The 27,832-nt window shown below is 39.0% G+C and overlaps 2 protein-coding genes across 8 annotated transcripts; one reads left to right on the forward strand and one right to left on the reverse strand.

Moving 5' to 3' along the window:
- Window positions 1–398: 398 nt before the first annotated feature.
- Window positions 399–14,165, reverse strand: LYPLA1 (lysophospholipase 1). 5 transcript variants are annotated; one of them, XR_012585739.1, is made up of 11 exons: window positions 13,893–14,153; window positions 13,293–13,324; window positions 10,139–10,204; window positions 8,548–8,595; window positions 7,652–7,722; window positions 6,974–7,047; window positions 6,121–6,222; window positions 5,320–5,496; window positions 3,809–3,910; window positions 1,805–1,944; window positions 399–1,189 (listed from the first exon to the last, which is right to left on the reverse strand). XR_012585739.1 is itself a non-coding variant. In XM_074577044.1 (10 exons), exons 1-9 carry the CDS (start codon window positions 13,959–13,961, stop codon window positions 3,857–3,859), a joined length of 693 nt encoding a protein of 230 aa, XP_074433145.1. In that variant the 5' UTR covers window positions 13,962–14,147; the 3' UTR covers window positions 574–1,944; window positions 3,849–3,856. The 5 variants fall into 5 exon arrangements, 2 of the variants coding, with proteins under 2 accessions (XP_074433144.1, XP_074433145.1); XR_012585738.1 differs by having other exon boundaries at window positions 3,849–3,910; window positions 13,893–14,147; XR_012585736.1 differs by having other exon boundaries at window positions 1,805–3,910; window positions 13,893–14,157.
- On the forward strand, window positions 14,096–27,770 carry MRPL15 (mitochondrial ribosomal protein L15). Of its 3 annotated transcripts, none has more exons than XM_074577036.1 (7): window positions 14,096–14,357; window positions 16,528–17,100; window positions 20,524–20,681; window positions 22,192–22,357; window positions 22,848–22,971; window positions 24,178–24,558; window positions 25,999–27,770. In XM_074577036.1, exons 2-6 carry the CDS (start codon window positions 17,002–17,004, stop codon window positions 24,513–24,515), a joined length of 885 nt encoding a protein of 294 aa, XP_074433137.1. In that variant the 5' UTR covers window positions 14,096–14,357; window positions 16,528–17,001; the 3' UTR covers window positions 24,516–24,558; window positions 25,999–27,770. The 3 variants fall into 3 exon arrangements, with proteins under 3 accessions (XP_074433137.1, XP_074433136.1, XP_074433138.1); XM_074577035.1 differs by having other exon boundaries at window positions 14,096–14,294; XM_074577037.1 differs by lacking the exon at window positions 14,096–14,357 and having other exon boundaries at window positions 16,912–17,100; window positions 24,178–27,770.
- Window positions 27,771–27,832: the final 62 nt, after the last annotated feature.

Here is a 27,832-nt window from a genome sequence, read left to right on the forward strand (position 1 = left end):
GCACATGAAAGCTTCACTTCCTTCAGTTAAGTATGGAAAAAGCCTTTAGTACTTTCCCAAACAGTGACTGAAATTTATTTCACAATGATAAAAATTGAAAGATTTTACATTTTCCCTACTACAGAAATAATTTCCAAAGTTAAGATTTCTCATCATAAATAAAATGAGTAAACTAAGTAAATTACATCTTGGATGTTTATATTAAATATAAATGGCTTATACTTCATAACACAAAAAGTGTTCAGTATTTCTTTATAAAATTTAAGATACACAGGCCTTGTACATATGGCTTCATCGACATCTTATACAGTTTGTTATCAGTCATATCCATCAACACAAATAGCATCTCTACATAAAAGATGCATCCTAATTATTTCAATGAAGTGCAGTATACTCCATTAGAGAGAACATGTTTTAATTAACAGTTCTAATACCAGTTACAGTGTACAGTACTTTTACCAATCTACTGTGTTGTAATTATACAAGATCGGAGGAAGAGACCAAATCATACAGCCCTCACAACAGTACAGACCCCAGTACAGGTTTCCTTCAAGAATGGCTGGAAGATTTAGCTTATAATACATAATTCAACATGTTTATTAAAAAGCGGGCAACATATTCCAACAAGGTCAGACTTGTGACTGCACAAAACTGCAGTCAAATTGAAGTACCATTTTGAAATTAAAAACACATTAGGGAATTAGATACCCATTGAAACAAACCAATCTGCAAGCAAGTTATTTTCTTATCAATGCTATCGCAGGTTTAACAGACACCATCCTCTTTTGGGGAAAGTCTAACATTATAAAAAATCAACTTTCTTATTGGACAGTTTCAAATTGTAGTTTATAAGGATAGGACATTCACATTTAGAACACTGACAGTCCAACTTCTCCATTTTAATTGAATATTATGAAAACCCCCACACCACACTGAGCTATCATTCAGCCTAAAAATACATGCAATTATGACAATAATCCCAGCATCAGATCACTTCAGGTAGTGAAGAAGTTCAGCTATAAGATCATACACACAGCTTTCTAACCAGCTGGGAAGTTACGAAAAACAGGAGCTCAAGGTACACACTGTAATATGGGAGGCAACAGGAGAGGCTTCAAATACGTCCTTGAAGTTTCCTCTAGCTCCTGGGCTCTTTAACAACCCCCAGCTACAACATACACATACACCCCTTTAAAAAAAAAAAACAAAACTTGAGGGGAAGAATTCTTCCTAGAATACAGAAATTCAGAGTAAGTCACAACATTTACTTTGGTAACACAGCTCTTTGTAGAAAAAGCAACAAGCAAAACAACAGTATGAAAAAAATCTTGTTATGATAGCTGAATATTTGAACAAAGTCAGCACATAAAGCATTTCTAGAACAACATTTGAAACCATCATGGAGATGACAGTTGAAGCTGACTTGGATTAAAACACGTAAGTACTAGAAACCGATCACAAGCTGTGGACACAGTTCACCAAAATGAAGAAAGTGTTATGAAGCTAACACAGAATAAAGCTAGGACTGATCTCATTTTAACATTTTAGAAATATTTTTTAAACTCATTCTAACAGAGTAAAAAAAAAAAAAATATGTGAAATGAGCAGAGTCAAATAGAAGTTGAACAAGACAGCTCAACAGCATTATCCAACAATTTGCAAACAGAGTAAGAAAATAATAAAGAAAAAAATAGAAGCTTGTGCAGAACTTTGGAAAACAGGCCAATATTCAGGGAATTACTTAGACAACAGTGGAACAACGATATATCTAAAAACTAGGAGAAATAACATATAGTTTGCTTACCAAGTTTGCAATTCAGCAGGACTGCAAAATTAGCTAATGCAATTTGGGAATGACTCCAAGCTAGAACACACTGTTTTCTCAATAGAACTTTGGCACAACTACAGTCAGAATATTCTGGTTTCTTCTGTGAACTAAATTAACTGAAAGACAAATTGGCAGATCTATAGAACAGAGTGACTGAGGGAAAAGACTAATTAAATTTCAAAGTTAATAGACATGCCCTCTCAACCACACAGATGGAATATCTAAAAGTGTTACAATACCACTTAGAAAAATACTCCTTTTCAATTTTACATATTGAGTTGTTTAATAATCCAGAGGCAAGTGGATTAGAAAAGCAAAACAGCTTCCTAAAAATGAAGTGTGATACATATAAAAAAAAGCACTGAAAACTGAGAACTCGCACTAGGTGAACAAGTCAGATTTCCAGCAGTAGCTGTGTTAAAGAAGGGATATAAAGGGGTAATTCCCCATTTATGCATTTGTACTGACAGATGCCTTAGATGTAAATCCATATACACTGTAAGAGGATCACTGGAACAAACTGGGAGAGGAGAAGGTACCTTAAATGCAGCTATGAAGCACAACGCTGACATGACAGATGCATCCAAAAATAGGAATATTCTGTGCTTGCAAACATATTACAGTATAGAACATTGTTATGCATCATATTATGTAATAAAAACTGTAGTGTATTTTTTAAATGTTCGGTGACAGCCCCCAAACTCTACAGAACAGCAGCTGTTTCCAGAAGTAAATTATGGCTCTTAACTGGAAAAAGCTCTTCAGTGTGCATCAATTTCTGTAACCAAGTTCATTCTAGAATTTTAAGCTTCTGAAAGAAGCGACATTCCATATCTTGCAGATTTATTTTTTTCCCATAGTAGGTCTTGATATTCCTAAGCTATACTGATCTAGAGAAATGTAGAATGATATATTTGAAAATAAAATTATTTGTTCTTTTTCAGAAGAAACTCATTTCTCAATATGCACTTAAAGAAAGTACTAGATGATATCAATTTGAAGTTTAAGTTATATCCCAACTGGACTTATATTTCTATTAAAGAAAAATAATTCAAATTAGTCAATGCCTGTGTTACAGATGAGACTTCAACAATATGCAAAACTACACAGCTGCATTGTTTTCAATTAGTTACTCCAAAGCAGACAGAAAAATCAAAACTACATGCTGGAATTGCTCATGTGAAATACCTCAACATTTCTACACAAATGAGAGCTACACAGACCAAAGCACAAGATAAATACTCAGTACGAAAACAGGCATTTTTAAATAAACTCGAAGTAAATGAAACTATGTGCTTCTTCAGAATTCTGTTCCAAGTCAGCATTGACGTGAGTTTATAGTAATTAAAAAAAAAAAAAGACAATGAACAACAAATGACAATCTAACAAGGAATGAGTCCCTTTAGAATTTCCACATTATCTACCTATATGAAAACAGTTAAAAATTGAGGTGATTTAAATTTAAGAAATATCTTTGCTGACTTCTAGTCATTCTAGGAGAACAACCCTCCTTATCTGTAGTAACAATAAACATTTCATATTTAAAGCTTGGTAACATCTATTCTACCATCATATGCCCACTATATTACATGTTGTGTACTTTATGCATCCATTACATAAAGGAAATGCTTCAATGAGTATGAAGAATAACCATGTTTCAAGTATAACTAAACTGGTCACATTTATGTTGCTCGCTTAAATTGAGTTTTTAATTACTTATACAAATAGTTTAAAATTCTGCAATCAAAAAAAAAAATCAGACGTCTTAAAACAGTATGCTTAGGTTACATTGTCATTGTTACCTAGCTGCCTCATTCATATAGTCCCACCAGTGGATGATTAATACTAAAAAGATTATCGTTTCCTGTACATGTGTATTATTTAATCCTCATCCTAAGTATAAATTTGCAACACAGTAGTAACACTGCAGGTATAGAAATAATGCTTCCTATCAGGCATATGAAAAGATTAACACTCTACCACAGTTGATGCTGGTGCATTTATATAGAAGGTTTCTCACATATCGTTTCAGTCTACGGGAGGTAGATGTTTGTCTATGAACTGTTTTACATCCATCATCTCCTGTTTAAAGATAAAAGTATGTATTAGTTGAAGTTCCCTACTGATACATATTCAGTTACACTAAATCATGTTTCAACATTTCAGTTATAACGAGCAGCTGGGCTACAAATATTGACTAATGGTTATTTATAAAATCATACCACTTTGCACACAAGTCAAGGCTGATAACTGCAAGGCACTATGCACTCATAAGAGGCTAAAATACAAGAAAACCATCAAAAACTACTTTTTTGCTCTCTCTCTGGAGTTGAGCAGGCAAGCTACACATTAATCATCAAATTATCTGAAGAGCACTAGGCTGAGCACAGATAGGATTTGAATGTAGCTAAAGCCGCAGCTTCCCCTATGCTTTAAACTTTTGCAAGTTAGCAGCAGTGTGAAAAGCCAGCAGCTCCTCCTCCTAACCATTCAGTTTCAAATTCATGATGCTTCCTTCCTTAAGGAAAAGCAATACAGCAAACTAGACTGGGAAAAAAATCCATGTTAAAAATAATTATAATTTTTTTTTGTAAGAAAGAGCACATTGTTAATATATTCGTGTGACAACTCAATGCTGTTACTGTCTAAACACAATACGATTGTGTAAATGTCACAAAGAGGTTGTCCAAAAGTACAGTTCCGACAAGATGCAGCAATCCAAATTAACAAAGTTTCTGCTGCTGACAAATGGCAGATGTGTTCCTTGCCTCCTCTTATGTTTCTTGTTGCTACCACACACTTTGTGTAAGTTCTGACGCTTCAACTCACTACAGCTGCAAAAACTGAAGCCAGCAGCTTTTGCCATTTTAGTAAGTTCAAATGGTTCAAAGAAGTTTCTGATCAGCTCCAGAGCTAGTGCAAGGAAAAGAGGGCCACAAGGTCACGAGCAGAGGGAACTAGTCCACCCCTTTCTGGCAGCAGCAAACCATTACATCAGCTCAGCTGCCTGCTGAGCCAGAACCATAAATATAAGTTCTGAGGCTGTCTCTTCTGTAACGTCAACCCTCCCTTCCTATCCTTCGATGTCTCCATCCATAGAACTAACAGGATTCTTCTCTCCAAAATACCAAGTTGGATTTATGCTCTGAGAATCTGCCTTCCAATTCAGTGATATTTTTTTTTAATAATCAAAGAATAAAAATTCAGAAAAAAGAGAGTATTTTATAGACCAACTAGCCTAGTCCCAAAAATACAACCTTATGAGGAAGTTCCCACTAGACATACAAACTTCTGCCTTGAATGTTTTTTTAGCCAGGCATTCGTTTACTCACTGAAATCAGTCAGTAGCATCAAGCATTTGTTACTAAAAAAAAACCCAAAACCAACAAAAAAAATCCTGACCCAAAAAAAACCCCCACCCAATACATATTTGTTTCAAGGAGAAAAAATTAACCATACCCAGCTAAAACACTCTCTGTTAAGAAAATTACCTCAATACATGAACTATGCATCATGCCAGAGTAAGTCCTGAAGGTTACGTTGGCTGGATTTATCATACTCTTCAGCTTTTCAACAGTGAGAGAACCAAACATTAAAGGAACCAATGGGTCACAGTCCCCATGGCACTGAAGAACAGCAATCTCCTTGTTGACACCACTGATAGGGCCCTATTAGGGGTGGAATTAGAGGGGAGAAGAGAAGAGACAGTAAGTGAAGGTAAGGCTAGTATCTTTGAGATAAAATAACTCCATGCCACTATGCCCTGTGTCATGACAAATAAATTGAATTCTGAAAAAAAACTAAACCCCAAAACACCACAAACACAACGTATAACCAGCAAGCTCCTTATGAAGTAAGCGCTGTGCCTGAGAACATATTAAGTTCAAAAACCTGCAAATAAAATTTTGTCGCTAATTTCAGAACAGAATAACATGATTGCTGCCCAATTAAAAATAAAAAAATGGTACTTTATTTAAATATCTAGTCTCTAATAAGATACTGCCTTGCAGATGGAACACATGGCAAATAGAAAATTACTCTTCAAAGAAAATTTGCTGTATCCTTTAAGTTTCCTAGGAATGTCATTTTAAGCAGAGATAGCTACTGAGTATTTCCTCATTTTCCCTACTTGACAAACTCTAAAATTCCAGGGCCCTATTTTAAAAACCTTTCGGTTATCAAAAAACAGTCAATATTCAGTAATAATGATGGCTACTAATTCCTGCACAAGGTACAATCTTCAGATATACTCGTTACCCAAGTGCAAATTAGCTTAGGAAAGAAACAAATACCTGTGGAAAAGAAGCCCGTAGGGGAAGCCAACAGCTGAGGGCTACAACACCTGCTAATTTTTGGTGTGTTGTAAGAGCTGTATACAATGACAAAGCACCTCCCTAAGATAAAGAGATATAAGTATTAGAATGGCAACAGTAATGTTCCTCTTAATGCTTGTTTCAAGATCTCTGGTTTCTCCTTTAAAGGTCTTCTTCCATTCCAACCTATTCTTCCTTAGAACCAATACTGAAACCAGTATTCCTATACAACATTTATTTTGCTTTTTACCCCCGCTCCAAGCCCACGAGATCAATTCAGAAGTAAAGCAAGACATTTACCATAACTAACAGCTAGGAAAAAAAAACAAAACACCAAAACCCAAAGCATGAAGTAAAGCACCATCACTCACGACAGTATTATTACTACTTTAATATTTTAATTTACTTGCATGCAGATTGGTGAGTTGGTGTATGGACTAATCAATCTACTAACCTACCTACCGCAGGTGTCTTACAAGTATGAAGGAAAGAATTTCCCAAATAAATCCAGGCCATCAAATATCTACTAGTTAAATTAAAAATACTAGTAAGATTGTCACGCAAAGCTATGTATGTTACGTCCATAAAGACTTTAAATAGACTATTAATTTTAGTACCTTTTTTCTACATGTATGCTCATTTTCCAGTGAATAGTAACTATTTGCATAAAACTGGAAGACTTAATTTGTTAAGACAAAGGAAAGTTGCTACTTTAAAATTTTAGAAGCATCTAACGTCAGCTCTTCTCCAGTCAAGCATCTGGATTTCCCACCTTAGGAAAGCTAGGTTACTTCCCTAGAAAAAGACACAGTTCTTTCCAACCGTACCTTACCTGAGAAAAGCCTCCCAGAATAATTCGATTAGAAGGAATTCCATTTTTTACTTCTTGATCTATCAGTGCTTTAACTGCAATATAAATAAAGCCCAGTAGTTAAAGCACACTCCATTCTGTAGAAAGTCTAGAAAAGGAGAGAGACCTTCTCCATGATGTCAACAGAAAGCTAGTGAAAGGAAAATCTAATCTGCTATAGATTAAAAACTATCAAAAGATCTAGAGCATGATCAGAAATTCCAGTGCCACTATACCATTTCCAAAACAAAAACCACACAAGTAAGTCTCACAAAAGCCCCACTACCAGGAAGATGGTATCCTCTTCTAACTATCCAGCATCACAAGTGGATGCTTGTGCAGCCCTGATGTGCCATGCCACCCAGAAGCTCTTAAAAAAACAAACAAGAAAAACGCAAACCCAAATACACTGGCTCCCATGTACATTCCATATTTGAGAGTATGAAGTCTTTGTACTGGTGAATTACTCTACTTACTCATGAAGTTTAAAAAAACAAAACAAACTATGCACTTAGGTAAACTTTGATCAGCAATAATACAATATATACATATTACTTTCCCTAACCATTTTGTCTTTGGAAAATATGTTTCAAACTGATAATTCATTTTTAAGAATACATAGAAGTACTTTTAAGACATACAAAGTACTCCTAAGCATACCATTCTCTGCTGCCTGCTTGATCCCAGCTTCATCTTCTTGTGAATCTGGAGAAAGTCCAATGATATCAAACCTTACAAAAATATCAACAAGAGCATTACTCATTAAAGCATCCATGCCACTTCCTTAAAAGACAAATAATAAAACTGGGATATTTTCCAGACAATAGTGTTAGCTGACATATTCGTTACTACCAACTACCCATAGTTTACAAGAAATAGTGAACAATCTGTGAATGTGGCTAAAAAGCTAGGTCTAGCCAACAAAGCTTTTCTGAGTTTTGCTATCTTCTGTAATTTACTGCAGCTTAAGCAGCTCAGTTTTGATAGTTGCTCCAAAAATTATCAGCAGGAATTTCAATTTATCATGCACATACAAAATCAAAATACTGTTTGAAGAAACATAGGAAAAACAAATACACATTACTTGAGGGGAAAAAAAACTGAAGAGAACTGGTTTAAGACCATTGAAATCTACCACATTTTTCTTGCTTTTTATTCAGAACAGGTGTTCTAAAGAACAGTTTCTAGATATCTTACTGACCCACCAAATATTACTCACTAGCAGCAATTATGTTTCCATTCCAACTCTCTACTGCTACTGCCTATGAATTCACACACTATACATACTATACTTGTAAAATAAATCGGGTTTCGTATTTTGAGACATATTTTGAGATTAGTCCTGAGAAATAACCATTACCTTAGGTACAAAAAGGAGTTCGAGCATACCTGTGAGAGCCCTTTTAGAAGAACAGAACTAAAGTAAAAAGGTTTTTATACTTACATCTGATTAAAACTAGCTATTCAGGTTGTTCATTATTTTTAATTAAGAACAATGAGTTCAAACCCCTAGATATCTTTTGATTAGAATCATCTGTAATTGAACAAATACTTACCATGATGGCATAGCCATGTTCATGTTCAAAGAAACTGGCATAACTGGCCTAGGAATAAGAATGAATAACACTGACGTAAGATACATACTGAAATTTAATAATGCAGATGCAGTTATGTCATGAAATTACATATCCTTAATTCTTACTTTTAAATCATAGTTAACATTGTCTACTTTGTAGCATCTCTTCAAGAAATCTCCTTAGAAATCTGCCAGCCCAAATACAATTAATGTTCAGAGCTCAATTACCATTCTCTATGGAGAGCAAGCAAAACATTAACAGGCTGCTTTATAAAAATATATGTGAATGTGTGTGCGCGCATATACAGCATATACATATGAAAGATGTATCTATCACACACATATGTACCTCATTTAGTTATTTCTGTGGAGCAGTCATTTATCACAACTCTATACACACGCCCAGTGGATGAAGGCACCTTACACAGCAGCATCAGCAAACCTAAGGAAGGAGCCAAATGCAGCATAGTGGCGGATACCAGTCTGGCCACACTCAGTGCTTCTCTCAACAGCAGAATGTGCTTAAGCAGTGCCTCCCTTCATTGCAGGACTCATTCCCACCCTTATGCTGCTGTATGTATGGCATCTTTTCAGATATACCAAGACAATTCCAATGGACCATGCCATGGATCAAATCTGCCTGTAGTTTTAATCCACTGACACTGAAGAACACAAATTCTGCAGGGAAACACTGAAAGAGGACAAAGGGCAAACCAAAAGAACAGCAGATATCGCTAAACTCTTTTTGAGTGGTTCAGCAAAGTGTGGCCATGTGGTAAAATAAATAAATAATCACAGCCCAGTAACCAGTAATACACCAAAACACTGCTTATAATACACCAAAACATTGATTACTTATCTCCCTATCATCCCTGTTCTATGTCTCCCAAGACTGCTGGAGCAAAAAAGCAATCTGAATTTTGTGTTAAAATAAATTAAGCTTATACTTAATTAGTTTTTCTATCATTAAGTAAATGCTAGATAGATCTTAATGCTTTATTTACTGACTTCCTCACCCTGCTCAGAAGTATTTAATTTCTCAAATTGCACAAAGATAGCTCAAATTGCATTATTTGCTGAAAATATGATATTCTGTGAATCTTCGAAATTTGACGTAGGTAACAGGAAAATTTCATCTACTATACATGCACCTGAGTTTAAGAAGTACATGTATCTAATACAAAGTATATTTAATGGTCAGTAAAATAAAAAAAAAAAAATACTACTTCTTGTTAAGACTGGCTTTTAACAAATGACTGTTGGGGGAAAAAAAGCAACAAACAATTCAATGAAAATATAAAGTCAAAACAATCTAACTTTGCACATAACTTTCCAAATACGTTTTCAGTCTGAATGAGTAAAAAAAAAAGGCAAAATATGAATAAAAATTCAATTTTGCCATAAAGTAAATCACAGACCAGTTCCTAAAAACAACAAAATATTTAATAGCATCAACATTATTTTAGCACGGTGCAGAGACACACAAATCCCACTCGACTTCATCATCTGTTCAAGTGTCTTAATAAGTAACTCTACAGAAAAATGTAAGGCAAGAAAAGTTACAAACTTACGCATGTGGGCATATGTATTTTACATGCGGGCTTTTGATACCTGCAAGCGCTTCTGACCATCCATGCCTGTTAACAAAACATATTTTAAATGGCATTTATGTTTTGTCTTAGCTCCTGTATCTATGTCGATGCAACAGCACAGAGCAAGTATGAAATATGCTGAATTAGATCAATATAAACACATTTCTAGAAAATTTTTACATCAACTGCAGTATGCTACAAATACAGTACTAAACTTAAAAGGTTTGTTCTGCCTCTGAATATTTGTTGCATATATACAGTCAAGGACATTTCATCTAAATTGACTAGAATAGTTGCAGCACAGCTGCAGAAATACCACCTTGGCTCTAGGCAAAGCCTGCTCTGTATCTGGCTGGGTTTATTAACTTGGGTGACATCTGAACACGGGCATCCTGCTTCCAGGCAGCTCTAGCCCAGAGGCTGCTTTGCTGCTCCTGTAGAGTTAAGGCAGCTTCTTTCACAGCCAACTTTGCTTTTTCTAAACCAAATTTCTTGATGTGGGAGAGCAGCGAACTGACATCTGAGCTAACTCCACATGGAGCCAACCTAATCAATCAGACTCATTAACTTTGGCTCAGCTCGAATGCTCTCAGATTTAGGCAGTCCTGAACAACACTCCACATTGCAGGTATTTTTTTAGTCTCAAGCTTGTGCTGTATGAATGCACAGAACGATGCGAGATCTGCACAGCAAATGAGTTATCAAGCTTCCTACAGACCAGGAAACTGGAAAGCATAATTTAAATGAACAGCTCTGAAAGACTCATTCCGGGGCTCATTTATACGTGAGTCGAGCTGGACCCAAATCTGAACCTGTACAAAACCACTGCATGTGTCCGCACTTTGCTTTCCAGAACACTCAAAGGCACCTGTATTTCCTGATTTTTCTCATTATTCAGCACTCCTAATTCACCCACTGAACTGAATACTGGAAAGTTGATCCTAAGCAGAAAACACCTGTAACAAATTAATCAGTGACACAGCAAAACTAATCACACCAACAGCAGACAAGCGATAAAAGCACGCGTGGTTTAGTTTTAATATCATCCTGAAAAGTTAATGTATGCTAAAGATAATGTATACCTCAAGCTAATGTATACCTAAAGTTAAACATGTTTCAAACACACAGACAGCACAGACATTTCAAACACTGACTGTGTATCTCAGCCTGTTTCCTACCAATACTTTTACATACACAATTAACAAATCATGGGTGATATTACTTGCATAATATTTGCAGTACCACAGAAGGCCAAATAAGAATCTAAAGGAGAAATAAGACTGACAAAAACTAGTTTGATAGAAATTTGGGGATGTTTTTTAGCTGACTATAAAGATTAATTTGACAAATTTGGAAAGCAACATCATATACATGTTTATGCAGACTCTTTAGAACAATCCTCTATGTTCAGATTTTGAAAGTAGGTACCAATCTTTAAGTGCCATTTATATAGGAGCTAAGACAGAAAAAGAACATAACCTCTGTTAGACACTTCTCAGAGTGAGCAATTTAAAAGTTCATGTGAAGTAGAACTGTGGAAAATTATAAAATTGTTAATTAGTTCTCTTCAGACAATTCTTTTTTGGGTCACTACTACAGCTTTCTGGGGAAAAAAATGGCAGTTTTAGCTAATCTGATGTGCAATGGACTAGAGGAACAAATACAGTTAAATCACTCTATTTCCACAGAGGTGTTACAACTTGTTAATGCATGTATTCCAGTATGCTCAGTGCATCTGCAACTTGAGGACTGTGCGTCAGCTTTGTCACCAAAATGGAAATAGCACATTTGTATAAGGATTACAATTTATGTTAAAGAGTAAGTCCTTTTTTTTTTTTTTCCACTTCACAAAACCAACATCGACCCAATTTGCAACGACTCAAATTCTGAAGACTCAAAAGATTCTGCAATCACTTGCTGAACATTTGGTGCCAAGATGCAGGAAGCACTGCTGCCTCAGCTGCCTCCTACCAGCAGAAAGGAAGAAGGATAATGCAAACAAGGTGGTGTGTCAGCACACCAAATAAGAGCAAACATCTCCACTTGTAGAATACTGCCAAGTGCATGGACTTGACTCTTTTTAACTTGTTAAGTGTCCAGGTTACACAAGCTTAAATTTTGACAGCAGACTTTTTTTTTTAGTTCTTCAGAAAAAGTTTATATGTTAAACATTGTAAGTTTCAACCTTGCATTGTTGCAAGGTTAAACATTCAAGTTCCAGGTAACAAAACCAGAGTTCTTAAAAAAAAAAAAAAAAAAAAAAAAATGTAATTTTGCCCATAAGGGAGCACAACAGACAAAGCATTCATGCCACTTATTTTCAAGTATCCAAGTGCCAATTCCTTTAAAGTCATCTACCAAAAATAAGGTTTCAACACACTCCTAACTTGTTAATTCAATGGCTTTAATGAATTTATACTTATATCTCAGCACACACAAGCTTTAAATGGAAACATTACACCACACCTAGAACACCTGCCAGAAATTCCCTATCTTTCCATTTCTGCTCAAACGTGGAAATAACAGGAAGAAGGCAAACACGTTATTTCACAGCTTGTTTGAGGTTGTTTTTTTTTTAATTCTGAAGACCATATTTCAGACGGAGAAATCTGTAGCATGAGGTGACTACTCAGGAGTTTGCTTAGATGTATCAAGTAAACCTGGATTTTAACATATGCATGACACACTGAAGTGTGAAATGTGACATGGCCTAACTGCACCTACTATCAAACCAGCAATCCACAAGTCCGGAAAAAAGAGAACTCTAAATTTAGACAAGCAGAGGAATAACTAGGAACCCACTCTCAGGAAAGCGAACGATCAGAAACCCACAGGCTTCTTTTTCCACCCAGTTTGACTCAAGAACAAAAGAGAGATCACATTCAGACCAAATTAGGTAAGTGATTGAAAAGAGAGAAGAAAAAGCTTTTCAGGAGTTATACTGGGAAATTTTAAATAAATAGATGTCACCATTATTTCAGCATATATGAAGTTTCATCTGTCGTTAGCCACTGCAGTCAACTAAGGGCAAAATAAGAAGCTTAAGTAACTTTCAATTGTTCATGTCTTTAAAACACACAGCCTTACATTTGAAACTATAACTGTTAAGTCTGTAATAGATCAGAATACACACCCGGTATCTCCCAATCCATGAAGAAAAATGACCTAAAGGGGGAAAAAAAGAAAAAAACAACAAACCAAGACAGTGGTGTAAGATCACTACACTATAAACGCACCTACCCCACGTACCACAGACACCCACACAAGATCACACCCCGTCCGGAGCACGGCAAGACTTTCTCAGAAGAAAACTCTGCTCTGCTCCGTTCCCTTCCTGCCCCGGGCCTCCCCGCCGCCATCAGCGGGCGCACCCCGGCCGCGGCCGCCGCACGGCGCCGCCGGCCCCCACCGACACCCGTGACCTTCCCCTGCCCGGCGCCGACTCCAGCCGCCAAGAAAGAGGGTCCCCGCTCCGGCTCTGACAGGAAAATAACGGGACAGACCTGTCAACCATCCCGGGCCGGGCCGACACACCGTTCCCCCTCACACCGAGCGGGCGCCTGCCCTCAGCCGGGCCTGACGGCGGCATCACCCCCAGCCCGCGGGGCCGCCCCCCGCCCAGGGCCGAGGCCGCAGCGGAGAACAAAGCGGGGCGCGGGGCCACCGCCCGCCAAGAGCGGACCCCCTTGCCCCGCCGGTGACTGCCCGCGGCTCGCCCCCCGCCCGCACTCACGGCAGCCGTCGCCTTCCTGGCGGCCGGGACGATGGCGGGAAGCGGCGCCGACATGTTGTTGCCGCACATACACCGGGCTGCGAGGCGGCCAGAGGGACACCGGCCAGGAGCGGGGGAGGCGGGACGGGCGCCGGGCCAAGAGGGCGGGAGAAGGTGGGAGGGGCGCGGGTGGGCGGGCGGCAGCCGGGGCCGCTGCGGCAGCCGGGGGCGGGAGAGCGGACCTGGCACCCCACAGCCCCCCACGCCGCTCCGCCGCGCCCCGCTCCCGGGCAGCCCCCCGCGCGCGCACCGGGGGCCATCCCCGGAGCTGATTGGCTGCCGCCGGGGCGCGAGGTGGGGGCGGGGCTCGAGGCGGCCGCGCGACTGAGGGAAGCCGTTGGCGCCCGCCCGCCCCGCCCTGAGGTAAAAGATTATCGTGGCCTCCGGGGAGCCGGAGCAGCGACCCTTGGTTCCTCTTTCGGCCTTGTACGTGCCTTCCCGGGGCGGCCTGCTGCGTGTAAAAGGCGGCAGCGTGGTGAACTGCGGCCTGGGCAGGCGTGTGGGCGCTGCAGGCCTGTGGGGTGTTCCGGCAGGCAGCTAAGGCCTGCAAGGGAAACCCCCTCAGGGGAAGCCCAGCAGAAGCCTGGTGTATGACGGGGTGGCAAGTCTGCATGTACTGTTTAAAAGGCGAGCTCTCCAAAGCTGCTTCTGTCTTTGGCTTTCCAGTGGTTTCAAAGAGTTTGAACAGTTTTTCACCTTTAAAACTACGCTTCAGATGCCCATATATATCTGCCAGATGAGACCGCACTTTTCTAGTATAATTTGTACATGTCTATGGTTTTGAATATTTCCTGTAAAAATCATGCTGTATTATAAAGCTTAGCGGAAATGGGAAATTACAGTATTCTTAAATAGGTAAATATTAAAATAGTAAGTCATGGGAAACAGGAAAACCAGCAAAGAGCATTGTTAGACAGAACTCATTTGTCCTCATCAGATCAGATGCCTTCATCACCAAATTAAATCTCTTGGCTTACACCCCAAGAGTCAGTGGTTCTCATTCATCTTGATATGTATTGGGCTATTCAGGCACTCTGTATTGAAATTACTGGATCATTCCAGTCCATCCCGAATACTTAGACCAGCTCTGAGTAAGCATGGCAAACACATTGCTATCAAAATGAAATACTTTGTTCTTTGTCTTCTATTCCATATATCTTTGTCAGACATTTCCTCCCAGAAAGTCAATCTACTCATTGTATTTGCTGGGTGGTATCTGGCCAACACAGATGCTTTTTTGGCAGCTCAAACAGCAGCTGAATGCAGGCTATACTTCTTTCACATCCTTCCCCCTGGCATGTTCCATACCAGGCAGGGATGTTTTTTTTTTTCGCAAAGCTATTGCTCAACAACGTTAATATTTTTATCAGCATGGCTGCATAAAATATATTGGAGAAGCCTTTGTGCCAACTACGTGACATTAAACATGCAGGCCCTTTTGCTGTGATTGTTATGCTGCTTTGATACATAGTATTTATGCTGGGGGATCCCTGTTATTGTTAAAATCAGTTCTCACATGTAGCTTTTTGTGTTTTGGTATCTATTATACGAGTGATGTTTTTCTACCTAAATTCAAAGTCCTGCTTCAAGTAGTGAGAGCTTTACAAGGCAAAGCATGCTCTAAACTATGTATTTTTCCCTATCCTAGTGGCTGAAATGGATTTAGATAAGATGGTTGTCCAGATCAGCAATTAATGTGCATTGTTACATCATTTTTTATTAGCTTTTCTGAAGGGGGTAAGAAGCTTGAGAGGTGGTCCCATGACAAACTCATGAAGTTCAGCAAATCCAAGTGCAAGGTCCTGCACTTGGTCTGAGGCAATCCCAAGCACAAATACAGGCTGGGTGGAGAATAGATTGACAGCAGCCCCGAAGAGAAGGACTTGGGGGCGTTGGTTGATGAGAAGCTCAACAGTGTGTTGCACTGTGTGCTCGCAGCCCAGAAAGCCAACTGCATCCTGGGCTGCAGCAAAAGCAGCGTGGCCAGCAGGGTGAGGGAGGTGACTCTGCCCCTCTACTCTGCTCTGGTGAGATCCCACCTGGAGTACTGTGTCCAGCTCTGGGGCCCTCAGCACAGGAAGGACATGGACTTGTTGGAGCAGGTCCAGAGGAGGGCCACGAAGATGATCAAAGGGCTGGAGCACCTCTCCTATGAGGACAGGCTGAGGGAGTTGGGGTTGTTCAGCCTCGAGAAGGCTGCAGGGAGACCTTATAACAGCCTTCCAGTACCTAGAGGGGGCCTACAGGGGAGATGGCGAGGGACTTTTTACAAGGGCATGTAGTGATAGGATGAGGGGTAGTGGCTTCAAAATGGAAAAGAGTAGATTTAGATGAGATATTGGGAAGAAATTCTTTATTGTGAGGGTGGCGAGGCACTGGAACAGGTTGCCCAGAAAACTTGTGGATGCCTCAGGCTGGATGGGGCTTTGAGCAACCTGGTCTATTGGAAGGTGTCCCTGCCCATGGCAGGAGGGTTGTGAGTGGGTGATCTTTAAGGTCCCTTCCAACCTAAACCATTCTGTGGCTCTAAGCTCTACATATTTTATACTGAAAGTCACAAATGTCTTAATTCCATTTCACCCTTTTTTACTCTCAGAACAGGCAGAGCCGTTGCGTGACCATTTCTCCAAGATGAAATCTGAAGCAGACGTTCAACGTGGAAGGTGGATCTGGTCAAACAGACGTTTGAAGATGTGACACCGAGAAGCGCCGGGTGACTTTCACAGCGGGAACTGGCCTTTCTGCTCCGTGATGTCTCCGCGGCTGCTTACCTCACGCTGTTCGTCACTCCGGTGAGACTACACCCTGCCCCGCCCCGCACCAGACCCACATGCCGATTGAAACTGCTGTACGATTTTCCAATAGGTCCGCTTTTTAGATTAAAATAATAAAAGTGATCAAGTACCGCAGCGCTACAAGGGAAGTCTCCAATAATAACACACGTTCCCGCCCCCCCGGCGGGGGAGCTGCGCGACACTGTTGGGAAGGCAGGGGAGGCGCGGTTTACGGTTCTGCCGTAAAGCAGCTCTGCCAGGCGAGCGCCGCTGCTGCCCTTGGGAAGTGAGGGGACATGAGCGGGAACGGAGGGACTAGGGCCCTGGAGCTGCTGCGGTCGCTGCCCAGGGTCAGTCTGGCCAACCTAAGGCCCAGCCCAGGCTCCAAAAAGCGGGTGAGTGCCTGCAGCTTGTCGGGTGTATCGTGGGCATGCTTTCCGTCCGGCGGCAGGGCTTTGCTTCTGCAACGGGCACGCCCGGCCCTCTTGGCGATTGCCTCGAGGGCTGTCAGAAGGTCTTTGGGGAGGCTGCGGCAGGCTCAAGAGAACGGCCTCGCCGAATACGTGCGGGAAGGCTGAGAATGTGTGGCAGTGTTGTGTGTGTTGTCCCTGTTTCTGTCTTGTATATGTCTTGTAGCTGGTGTGTTTGGCCATCTCCACAGAGAACTAGCTGATGAGTGCCCCTAGCTAAACCCCAGGGCCATTGTTGGGGGATAGGCAGAAACAGTAAAAAAGTATGGAATACCAAGTGTTTATGGGATAATACGTTTGAAAAGGGGAGGTTCAAAGGCTTAAAAGAAAAGCAACGTGATGCCAGCCAGCGCTTCTTGTTACTGTTGCTTGCTGTCTCCTTGTGAAGTGATAGAGGAGTAAAGAAAAGAAACCAGGAAGAAACCCACCTCATTTGGGGGAAATATCAGTGAACAGGAGGATGAGCTTCAAAAGCTGAACTCATACGAATAGAGAACTGACAGGGAGCACCAAGCAGCACTTTCCTATCAGTGCTCAAAGCTCCTTAAAGATGGCTGCAGAGCTGGTGAGTGCTGCAGAGTTTTAACCCCTTAGACCTGTGACAATATAAGACAATGGAAATTTTTCCCTACTGCAGCTGTTGGGGTTGTCTGTTACCCTGACTGTCAAGTTACTTCACTCGGACCTGTGAATGCCCAGCTTGGCCAGAGTCAAGCAGAGCTGAAAGAAGCAGCCCTGTGCAGGACTGGAGTGGTGATTCTTAAGGTTTTTTAAAGTAATCCATGCTTCAAAACGTTTTTTTCCAGGCTTAGCATACAGAAGTTGTGAGATAGTCTGCACTTGAGGTTTACTAGAACCGATGCTTTCCTGACCGTGTTTGGCCTCGGGATTTTTGTTTTTCGAGGTAGCTATTGGGTTTAGGAAAACACTTTTTTTTTAATTTTGAAAGTAGAGATTTTTGTATGCTCACTGGGTCTTTAGCAAGTAACTTGCAACTCCATCTAGGAAATGAACATATTTTTCCCCATGTTACTGCTAACTCTTTGCCTTCAGTTAGAGTTTGTACAAGTGATCTCATCTCTGTTTCTCTGGTATTTTTCTTTTGGTGTCTGATAACCTTATTCTGTGATTAATGAAGTTCTCAAATAAACAGATGTAAGAGCATTTGACCTCACAAGCAGAAGTTGCGGGGAAAAAAAAAAGTTTTGATTGGTTCCTGATTGATCCTCTGACAATCTAAAGCCTGGTCAATGTACTGATTACATTCTGTTTGTGACCAGTTATTGTTGGTGTATTTGTATTAACTAAAGTCATCGCGTAATCTGGTGTGTGTATGGGCAACTATCAGAAAGAGTGAGACAGCTGTACCCTCCCTCTGCCTCCAGGTGCTCACACCTGCTGTTTATGTTTAGTACTGCTGATAGAGGTTGTACGGTGAGCCAGAGCAAGGAACTAAACCACCTGCAAACTGGTTAGACAAAAATTAGTTCTCATCTAGTTTAATTCCCTGACCTGTCCAACATAGAGCCACACAACTGCTTGTGTCGGCACAAGAGGCACTGTAAAGAAGCATAACGTGTGGGCTGGGGACAAGTCATCTGCCTTTGGTGGCAGGGATAGTTGTCTAGCATAAAACTGCACTTGAAGTCTACACTATTTATTATTAATACAGGTAAGTTGTGCATCTTAGGTTAGACGATGTTTGAAATACATTAATGCATTTATTTTTTTTATATACGTCTGTACTGACTTTTATCCTAATATTTCAGTGCACATTAAGTGCTCCATAACTTTGAAAAACTTACAGGCACATTAAAGAGCAGAAAACATCAAATTTTATGTCGTTATGGTGTTAGGCTAATAATCAAGTACCATGATGTAATGAGCAGTTTTCAGACTGAGTATTCTGTGCTGCAGTCTAACTGCATAGGGTGATTTGTAGGATTAGGTGTGCTCGAAGTTTAGCTATCTGAGCGTTGAATACAAAAAATGAGAAATTGAAGAGGCTTGCTGTATTCTCTTTAATAATTAATTATTTATATCATTATTGATCCAGCAGTGAACTATGCTGTGACTTAACCAAAGTTAGTTTATAAGCAGTACAAATACCGTTTAGAATGTGTTGCTTGAATGCCTCCCAGCGTGACTGAGTCACATTGAGGAACACAATGGAAAATAACAAACTTGTGAATTGCGTGTTGTGCAGAGATATGAGACTAGTTAGCAACATGACATTGCGCCTTCCATGTTCGTTCACACTCCAGTGAATGTTAGTTTAAATGAGAAAAACTTTTTAAGATCAAATGGATCCATCAAAGCGATGCGCAGATGCAATCATGACTCGTCGAGCTGAACACTGAACGCTACCCCATGCAGCACGTTTGGTTCTGTCTTATCCCTTACGAAGCGTGAAAGACTCGGAAGTGAGCCTTAGTGCTGCAAATTGTTCAGTATATGAATTAAATGAAGTCACCTTACACAGAAAATTCTGTTAGGTCAGAGTGAACTGGCACCACTTCATTTAATAGCAGTCACCCCCAGCTGCTCATTTCCACCCTTGCTTACTGCCTGTTTTGTAATCCTGTAGATGTTTGCATACCCATGAATTGTACTGATGAGTGCAACTGACCTGGATTTTAAATTGAAAAAAAAAAAGAAACAAGTTTTACCTTTGCTTATCACTTTGAGTGCAAGAAGATTGCTCAACTGCTACTTATGGCTGCAGTGCTAATTTAAAGTGCTCAGGAAACTAACAGCTTAGTATTACAGTCTTAATTCAAAAAAATAATAAAGATTTAAACTACAGTCTTCTCTTTTGATTTGTAGTCAGTAGAAATTGCAATGGTTGCAGACTCTTCAGAAAGTCTGAGTCCATGAAAAGAATTACATGTGTGCATAGCATATATAGTCTGTTCCTCTGCCCCTTGAAGTGGAATTGATTATTTTTTGCTTTTTTTTTAAATTTCTTATTTTGTTGTCAGTGTTCGGAAACTTCTGAGCACTGAGCAGCTTTCTCATGAAATAGGAGGAAATATCAATAGTTAGTTCAGGAAAATTCTCTAACTTGAGTGCAAAGTGTAGGAGGTAGGATTAAATACTAGTATTCCTTTTATTGCAATATGTATTCATGTAAACTTTCAGACTATTTGTGGTGCCTGCCTAGAGCTGTCCTCTGCAAAAATCACATTAACTGCTTTTCAGACTATTTCTATCCTTAGAAAAGAGCTCTCTCTTATTTTTTCTCAAGAATCAGCATTTTGCACAGTTGTTTATGTCTCTGAAACCTTATGTTTTATAGATACTTATTTCCAAAGTAGATGACTAAATGTATCATTGATTGTTTTCAAGGAGAGAAGACGTGGCCGTGGAAGATATGGAGGTAGGAAGTGTGGTCGAGGTCACAAAGGAGAAAGACAAAGAGGAAATCGCCCCCGATTAGGCTTTGAGGGTGGCCAAACTCCATTTTATTTGGCCATACCAAAATACGGGTTTAATGATGGACATAGGTAAGTGTCGTCATGTTTCCTCAGAGATTAATCGTTGTCTGCTTCTCTTGATCTTTCTCCTGAAGACAGAATCTAATATGCCAAAACAGGCCTAAATGAAAATGAGACATTCCTCTCAGATTGTTAGCTTCCTTACCAGCAGAATCTCCCATTTCTTGTGAGATTATTTTTCTAATTTACTGCTGTTTTTCATCTCTGCTTATTTGTCCTTTTCTTTGCATGATCCCTCATATGTAGCAGTTACCATTCCCTCCTGCAGCTGAGTGCGTTTCTCCTCTCAGACCGCTCCTCCATACATGCTTGTTTCGCTCTTTGCCTGTCTGCACAGCAGATAACTGTTGAACCGACTGGGAACAGTCCCATTGACTTGAGTGAGGGTGTTAAGCATGGAAGTGTAATCCAAAGCTTTGCTTTGTTATTTCTCTTTGCTTTATTCACCTGAAGCTCTGATCTGCTGTCAGCCAAACAATTCTGCTTCTCTTCATGACTCTACTTTTTTAGCCCTGCAACACTGCAGTCTTTGCATTTCATCTGTTCCACCTAGGATCTCAACAAGCTCTTCAATATCATATCTCTTGGATGAAGCCATTACGTCATCTTTCACAGTTGTTATTCTCAGACACCCTGCCTTGTTTGACACTTCTGTGCCCTTTGCACATTGTGCTTGTTTGTGCTATGTCCTTCTTTCACCTTTTTAGTGTTTAAAATGATTCTTCTAACCAGTTGCTGTTCTTAGCTGGAGGTCTGTATGCCAGTGTTTTATTCATTTCCTTCACTATATCGACAATTACAAATTTTGTTGTTTAAAGCTGGTTTTGTTTGCTAAAAGGCATGTTTGTTACCTTTGTCACTGACTATTTTGTTGCTTTTAGGTATGGTCGTGAAAGCATTGTATGAATACAGATGTTATTATAGGCAGTAGTAACAAAAATGTGCCACACCTAGCAGTTAGTTTAAGAATGAAAGGACTTATGTGAATTTATTTGTGAATTGTTAAACTTACAGTTTGATTTTATGTTTAATTTGCTGTTACAACTTCATCAAATAGCTGTGCAATTTTTATATTGCCGTTCTTTATGCATGCAGTATAACCTACAGACCTGTTCTTATTATCAAACGTTTTCTCTGTCAGACTTGCTAGTTTTGAAGTGTGATTCAAACTGTATTTCCAAGTACTGTAATTTCCTCCTGTTTGCTACTAATTTATAGTAAACGAGAAGCACTTTTGATACTAAAGACACGGTGTAGATCCACAGTTCCACAAAAGAAATGTAGCAGAATGCAGGCACTGAGCTTCTTATGTTAACGGTTGTCACAAATTCACAAATAGCCAACAGTAAGAATCCAAGTTTCTGCAGAGACAAGAAATTGATAGGGTCTTGCTGTTCTTAACCACATCTGACAGCACGTGGAAAAAAAAAAATAGTCTGTAATTTCTTTTCTATATTGTTGGCAAAATTTCTCATTGTTTTGTTTTGTGTTTTGTTTTGGTTTGTTTTCCTCTCTCCAGCCTCAGACGTCAGTATCAACCGCTCAGTCTTCAGAGGCTGCAGTACCTTATTGATTTGGGTAGAGTTGACCCCACACAACCAATTGACTTAACACAGCTCACTAATGCCAGAGGTGTAACAGTGCAACCTCTCAAAAGGGATTATGGTGTCCAGCTGGTGGAGGAGGTATGCGTACAAGACATTTGTTAATTCAGGCAGTATAAAGCCTTGGGTTTTGGAACTTTGGAAGCAGTATAAAGCTTTGGGTTTTACCAGGCTGTTTTGGAAGCATCCTAGCTTTTCTGTTTGCTGTGGTATTTTTGTGGTAATAAATCCGCTAGAGGGCACTGTGTGTTAGGAAAAAAAACCAACAAGGATGGAGTTTTAAGACCTGGGAGACTACAAAAATAACAGTTAAGGAGCACATAACAAGAGGTCGAACAAGTATTTTACAACAGAAGACTAGAATGTACTGAAAGAATATCTTGGACGGGCAAACTTTTTTCATTCAACCGAGGTGACTCAGAGCAATTTGGTTACCCATCTTGGTGCAGGGAACAGATGAATCATAATATTTTGTGGGATTTAATGTTTCTTACAACTTTGTAGAGAAGAATACATGTATGTCCTAAAATACGCATTTTCATGTTACTCTAATATGTGTTGAAATTTACAGGGTGCTGATATCTTTTCAGCAAAAGTGAATATTGAAGTGCAGAGGGCATCTGAATTAGCAATTGCAACCATAGAAAAAAATGGTGGTGTTGTAACAACATCATTCTACGATCCAAGGAGTTTGGGTAAGAATTTCTTTTCATTTCTGACTTTTTGGGTTTTTTTTGAATGTGCAAAGATTAAATGATCCAAATCTTCAAACATAGTTCTTACTGGAAAATCATCCACGTCTTCTATTCTAAAAGATTCAACAACACATTGTTATACAAATGCTGAACTGGAATGCATCCTCAGTTTTGCTTTTCTTAACCGTTCACCTTTTTAGCCCTGTCAATGTTAGTAGTCACTTAATAATCAGCCAGTTAAAGAAATCCAAGTAGCTTTGTAAATAGAGGAACTAATAAAAGATTGTTTCTTTGAATTTTTGTCTTCTAACTTTCTCATGTGTTTAATAACCCTAAGAAAATTCAGGAAAGAACTAGATTTAAAAAACACTGTGGATGTTTATATTTTTAATTTAAAATATTTTTCCAGTTAAAGTGAGGAAATAACTAAGTTACAGAAGCTCAGAATCGTTGCAGTCAAAATGGCTATTGTTTTCAGAACACTTTCACTGGAGAATGAGGCTTTGCTTTGCTTGAGGCTGCATCCTGCCTAATATTCATTCATGCAGTTTTTATTGACAATAATGGAGCTTTCATGTGTGAATAAGGCTCAGAACAAGAGGAATAGATGTTTTTAGTGTGGAAAATATCTTACCCTGGAGTGATACAATTTATTTTTTTCCAATCCAGAAAATAATCAAGATATTAAGGTTAAAAGGATCTGGAATGTAATTTGCCAAACTCAGTAAAACTTGAGGAGGAGAGGGTAGTCTCACAAATGGTTCGTAGGTGCACATGCCATTGATTCTTTATTTAAAATACTTACAGAAACACTAAATTTGACATTTGTTGGTACACTGTGAATATCCATGCAAATGCATTGCTTCTAACCTGGAAGCCAGGCCTTTAAATAAAGGGTGGTATCTAGCTTAGTTGCTGTATCTTTCCAAAGTAGGTATTCTAAATGCATTATAAATAATGATTCATTCAGACTGTCACTATAAATATCAGTTAAAACGGAATTGCTTGTTTAGTTAAGTGAAACTTGTAGAACACTATCTCATTCTGAGCAAGAATATTCTTGAGATGTTTATTTTGCTTGATATTTTTTAATAAGAGTTTAATTATTTATTTAGTACAAAGTACTAAATAAGAAGGTGTCATTTAATGTCTTTGAATATGTATTATAAAGGACAGTGTCTAATTTTCTCTTGTGTTTGCCCACAGAAATTTTATGTAAGCCAGTAGTATTTTTCCTGCGTGGCCAGCCTATTCCAAAGCGAATGCTTCCACCCGAAGATCTAGTCCGTTACTACACCGATGCCAGGAATCGTGGGTACCTGGCAGATCCATCCAAGGTTGCAGAAGCCAGGCTTGAACTTGCCAAGAAATATGGTTATGTCTTACCAGACATAACTAAGGATGAACTCTTCAAAATGTTAAGCGCACGCAAGGATCCTAGACAGATATTTTTTGGTCTTGCTCCAGGATGGATCGTAAACATGGCAGACAAGAAAATTCTCAAACCAACTGACGAGAGGCTGTTAAAATACTATAGTTCATGAATTCAGAACTGGAGACAACTGCAGGTGCACAGGAAACATCTGGGTATGAAATAATGGATACGAAGTGGTGTTTGTTTTTTTTAAGACTCCTGTTATACTAGACAAAACATAAATTTTTGTTTATGTAATCTTCTGGTGTAGCTCTCAACTTTTTTTATTGTCATAATACTGCGTATGAAAGGTCTTAACATTTGGAAACAGTGTAGAGTCTGACATAAAGTGTGTGATCGGGCACTTTCTCTTGCAATGATTTGCCAGTTATTTTTGCAGACAAAATGTTTTTATGCTACATTATTTCAGAGGATGATTCCAAAGAGTAACTTGACCTAATAATTAGTTTATATTTCCCCCCGCTCAATTCTAAAGTGGAAACATGGCTGTACAAAACTAATATTAGTTTTACAATCATATTACATAGCATTATATTTCATGTTTTAGAAAATTGTGTCTTGAATACCTCCAAGAGGTAGACCATCTATTTTTGGATGGGGGAAAAATAAAAACAACCAGAAATAATAAAGTACGGAAGAATTCATTAACCTCTTCAATTCCATAGCAATGTTTTGGATTTTGCCAATGTCATCAGTAGCACTAGAGCTTGAGAGGTCTTGATCTTTGTCTTATTCCTTCAGATGGAATTGAGAAAGACAGGATATGCAGTTTAAAAGAACTTTCTAGCTAATTTTTTTTTTTTAAAAGCTAGCTATCTCAAATCAATGGCTTTTATTATTCAGACAGAGTTTACAACTTGTCCAGACACAAATGTAATGTCATTAATCAAAATGCATAGCAGAATCCAGAGGCAATGAGTATTAGACAGTGACAGTAGATCGTGAGGGATGGGGATGTGATGAACAAAGTACACGATCAGGGTTCAGTTTTCAGCTTGATCACAGATTGCATATGTGACAGTGGACAAATGAATTTAGGTGACGTGAAAAGTTATGAACAAATTATTTTTATGGGAAACTATTTTAATCACACCAACTTGATATAATCTTGAAAAATATTTTCCAGCAAATGTTTCTTTCATCAGTCTCTCCAGAATACTATGCAAGAGTATTCTAGGCTTCATACGGAAGCTGGGATGATGAACCAAACAGTAAATTGAAAGATGAGAGAGGAGACCAAGTTAATCTATCAGAACTTGACCTGACTCCTCAGAAGTTAATGAGATGCTTCATAATTACATGAACTTTAATGGACGCTAATTTGGCTTTAAAATAGGGATAATTTTATTACTAGGATACCGGAAGCAGTCCGTAAGGCCAGAACACAAGAATAAGTCTTGCTTTCCAATTTTCATGTGCCTTTGGAAATGCTACTTACAGTTTCCTGTAGCTGACAAACCATCCCATCTCCTAGGGGAAGCCCTCTGAATGCCAGAATCTCCTGCTTCTCTTGTGTATACACCTGTATTTCACCTTAATGCCTTGGGGGGGCAGAGAAAAAAAAATTTAAAAATATCTTCTTTTTCTTTCAGAGAATAACAAGAAGCGGATTAATTTTTTTGGTGGTGTTCGTCAACGAGGCCAGATTTTTGCTTTACTCAACAAACTGCCTTGTAAATTAATATGAGCATCTGTAATCACAAAACAAAATAAAACAATTCTTCTATTCTCATGCTGATTAAATAATATGAAATCCAGAGATTAACAATGGAAAGTCACTAATTTTTGACAACTTACTCTCCAGCTTCTATTGTCCGTTGTTAACGTGTGTTAGATGCTATCAGTAATGGTCATTCTCCTGACTTGTGGTTTAAGCATAGGTGAAACATAGCAAAACACCACCAATATAAAACTGGATTGTGAATAGCAGGAATTTGCTCTTAGTGGTGTTAACATTCATGTTTTATAAGGTGCACAACACTTCTTTGGCACATTAAGAATAATACTGTGTGCCAAAAAAAGTATAGCTAGTGTTAACTTGAATGTGAAGTAAATAACTTTCTCACTTTAGATGTATCCTGTTCTGCATCCTGATGATTGTTGGTTTGGAAACTTAAATGACAAGCAATACTTTTTTTTTTTTTAAACGTTTTTTTTTCTTTTTGTTACTACAATACTACTGCCTCCATTTGGGAAGGAGTTGGAGGGGGGGAAGAGTATTTATTGCCTTCCCTTATTTGTGCCATAATGTTTCTGTTTTTATGAATCGATTCACAATTGTATTTTGTGGAGGTGGTGGTACTCAACAGGAAAGCTACTTAACTGGAAGCGAAGAAGGAAGTTAGTCATATTAGTGAAGACCAGAAGACAAAAGTGTTTATGTATCATTGTGTATTTTGGGGAGGAGAAGGGGGGGGAAGGGAACTTTGTTTCCACTCCTGCTCTTTGTATTAAAATGAACAAACTGCTCTCAGCAGGTTTTTTTTCTAAATCAACTTCTTTGATATACACACGCGTGCACGCGCTGGTTTCTGTAGGTTTCTAAATGATTTTCAGGTGAAAGGGTAACTTGGATAAAATGATAACAGTGAAAGAAAGAATGAAAACAGGAAACAGATGTCTGGTGACGTCGAGGGATTGGATAGCTCTTATTCAGTGAACGATGTCTTAGTCACAAGGCAGCTGTATCCTGGCTCTGATACTATAACGCTACAAATACATTGGAGCCAAAACAGCCACGTTCCACAGAATCCGGTCATTCTACTTTATAAAGGTGATCTTTTATCATCTTAAAATGGACAGGGCAAAAAGGGCTGTGTGTTGCTTTATTTAAAATATGCAATGCTTGTCGTCTTTTCTCTCATCTGTTTACAGTAGCTAGTATTTTATAACAGTTGTTCTGATTTTTATTTACTAGTGAAAAAAGTGACCAAGGCTATAGAGGATTTCCTGTTCATTTTATCTCGTCAGGAACACAAGTATCCTGGCAACTGAATACAGAATTATCAAAAGCACAAGTAAGTTATTGACAGGGTTTCTAATAAATCTGTAATAAACAGCCTCCCAATGGATTGTTGTTTAAATGAGGGTCAGGCTCACTGATGCAAGACTGTAAGCTAGCACTTGCATCTAGGGCCATTCTCTTTACTTAGGCACACGTACCATGTTTTCATGTTCATAGGATAAATGATTGCCTTGGATATCCTGTTTTGATAGGGATTTTTCATATACAACAATGTATTACACAGCAAGAAGCACCCAATCTGCTGTAACCGGAAAAGCACTATTAAGTAGTTGGGGAAAAGAAATGTTATTTGTGCCATAAAATACTGAAAGCCGTGTCAATTTTTATCAACAACATCATGCTTTTGAATGGTTCCTTGATAAAACTGATTATGTATGTGAGACTGAAATCAAAATAAAGGC

Source organism: Larus michahellis, chromosome 2 (assembly GCF_964199755.1).
Source record: "Larus michahellis chromosome 2, bLarMic1.1, whole genome shotgun sequence".
In the NCBI taxonomy this organism is placed as follows: Eukaryota; Metazoa; Chordata; class Aves; order Charadriiformes; family Laridae; genus Larus; species Larus michahellis.

Bases quoted from the DNA above. Each gene is read 5' to 3' on its own strand.
- LYPLA1 (XM_074577043.1), bottom strand. From the start codon at position 13,961: ATGTGCGGCAACAACATGTCGGCGCCGCTTCCCGCCATCGTCCCGGCC. The intron at 13,325-13,892 runs GTGAGTGCGGGC...TTCCCCCTTTAG, and splicing joins CCAGGAAGGCGACGGCTGCC to GTCATTTTTCTTCATGGATT. The intron at 7,723-8,547 runs GTAAGTATTTGT...TATTTTTGTAAG, and splicing joins AACATGGCTATGCCATCATG to GTTTGATATCATTGGACTTT.
- MRPL15 (XM_074577036.1), top strand. From the start codon at position 17,002: ATGAGCGGGAACGGAGGGACTAGGGCCCTGGAGCTGCTGCGGTCGCTG. The intron at 17,101-20,523 runs GTGAGTGCCTGC...ATTGTTTTCAAG, and splicing joins GCCCAGGCTCCAAAAAGCGG to GAGAGAAGACGTGGCCGTGG. The intron at 22,972-24,177 runs GTAAGAATTTCT...GTTTGCCCACAG, and splicing joins CTACGATCCAAGGAGTTTGG to AAATTTTATGTAAGCCAGTA.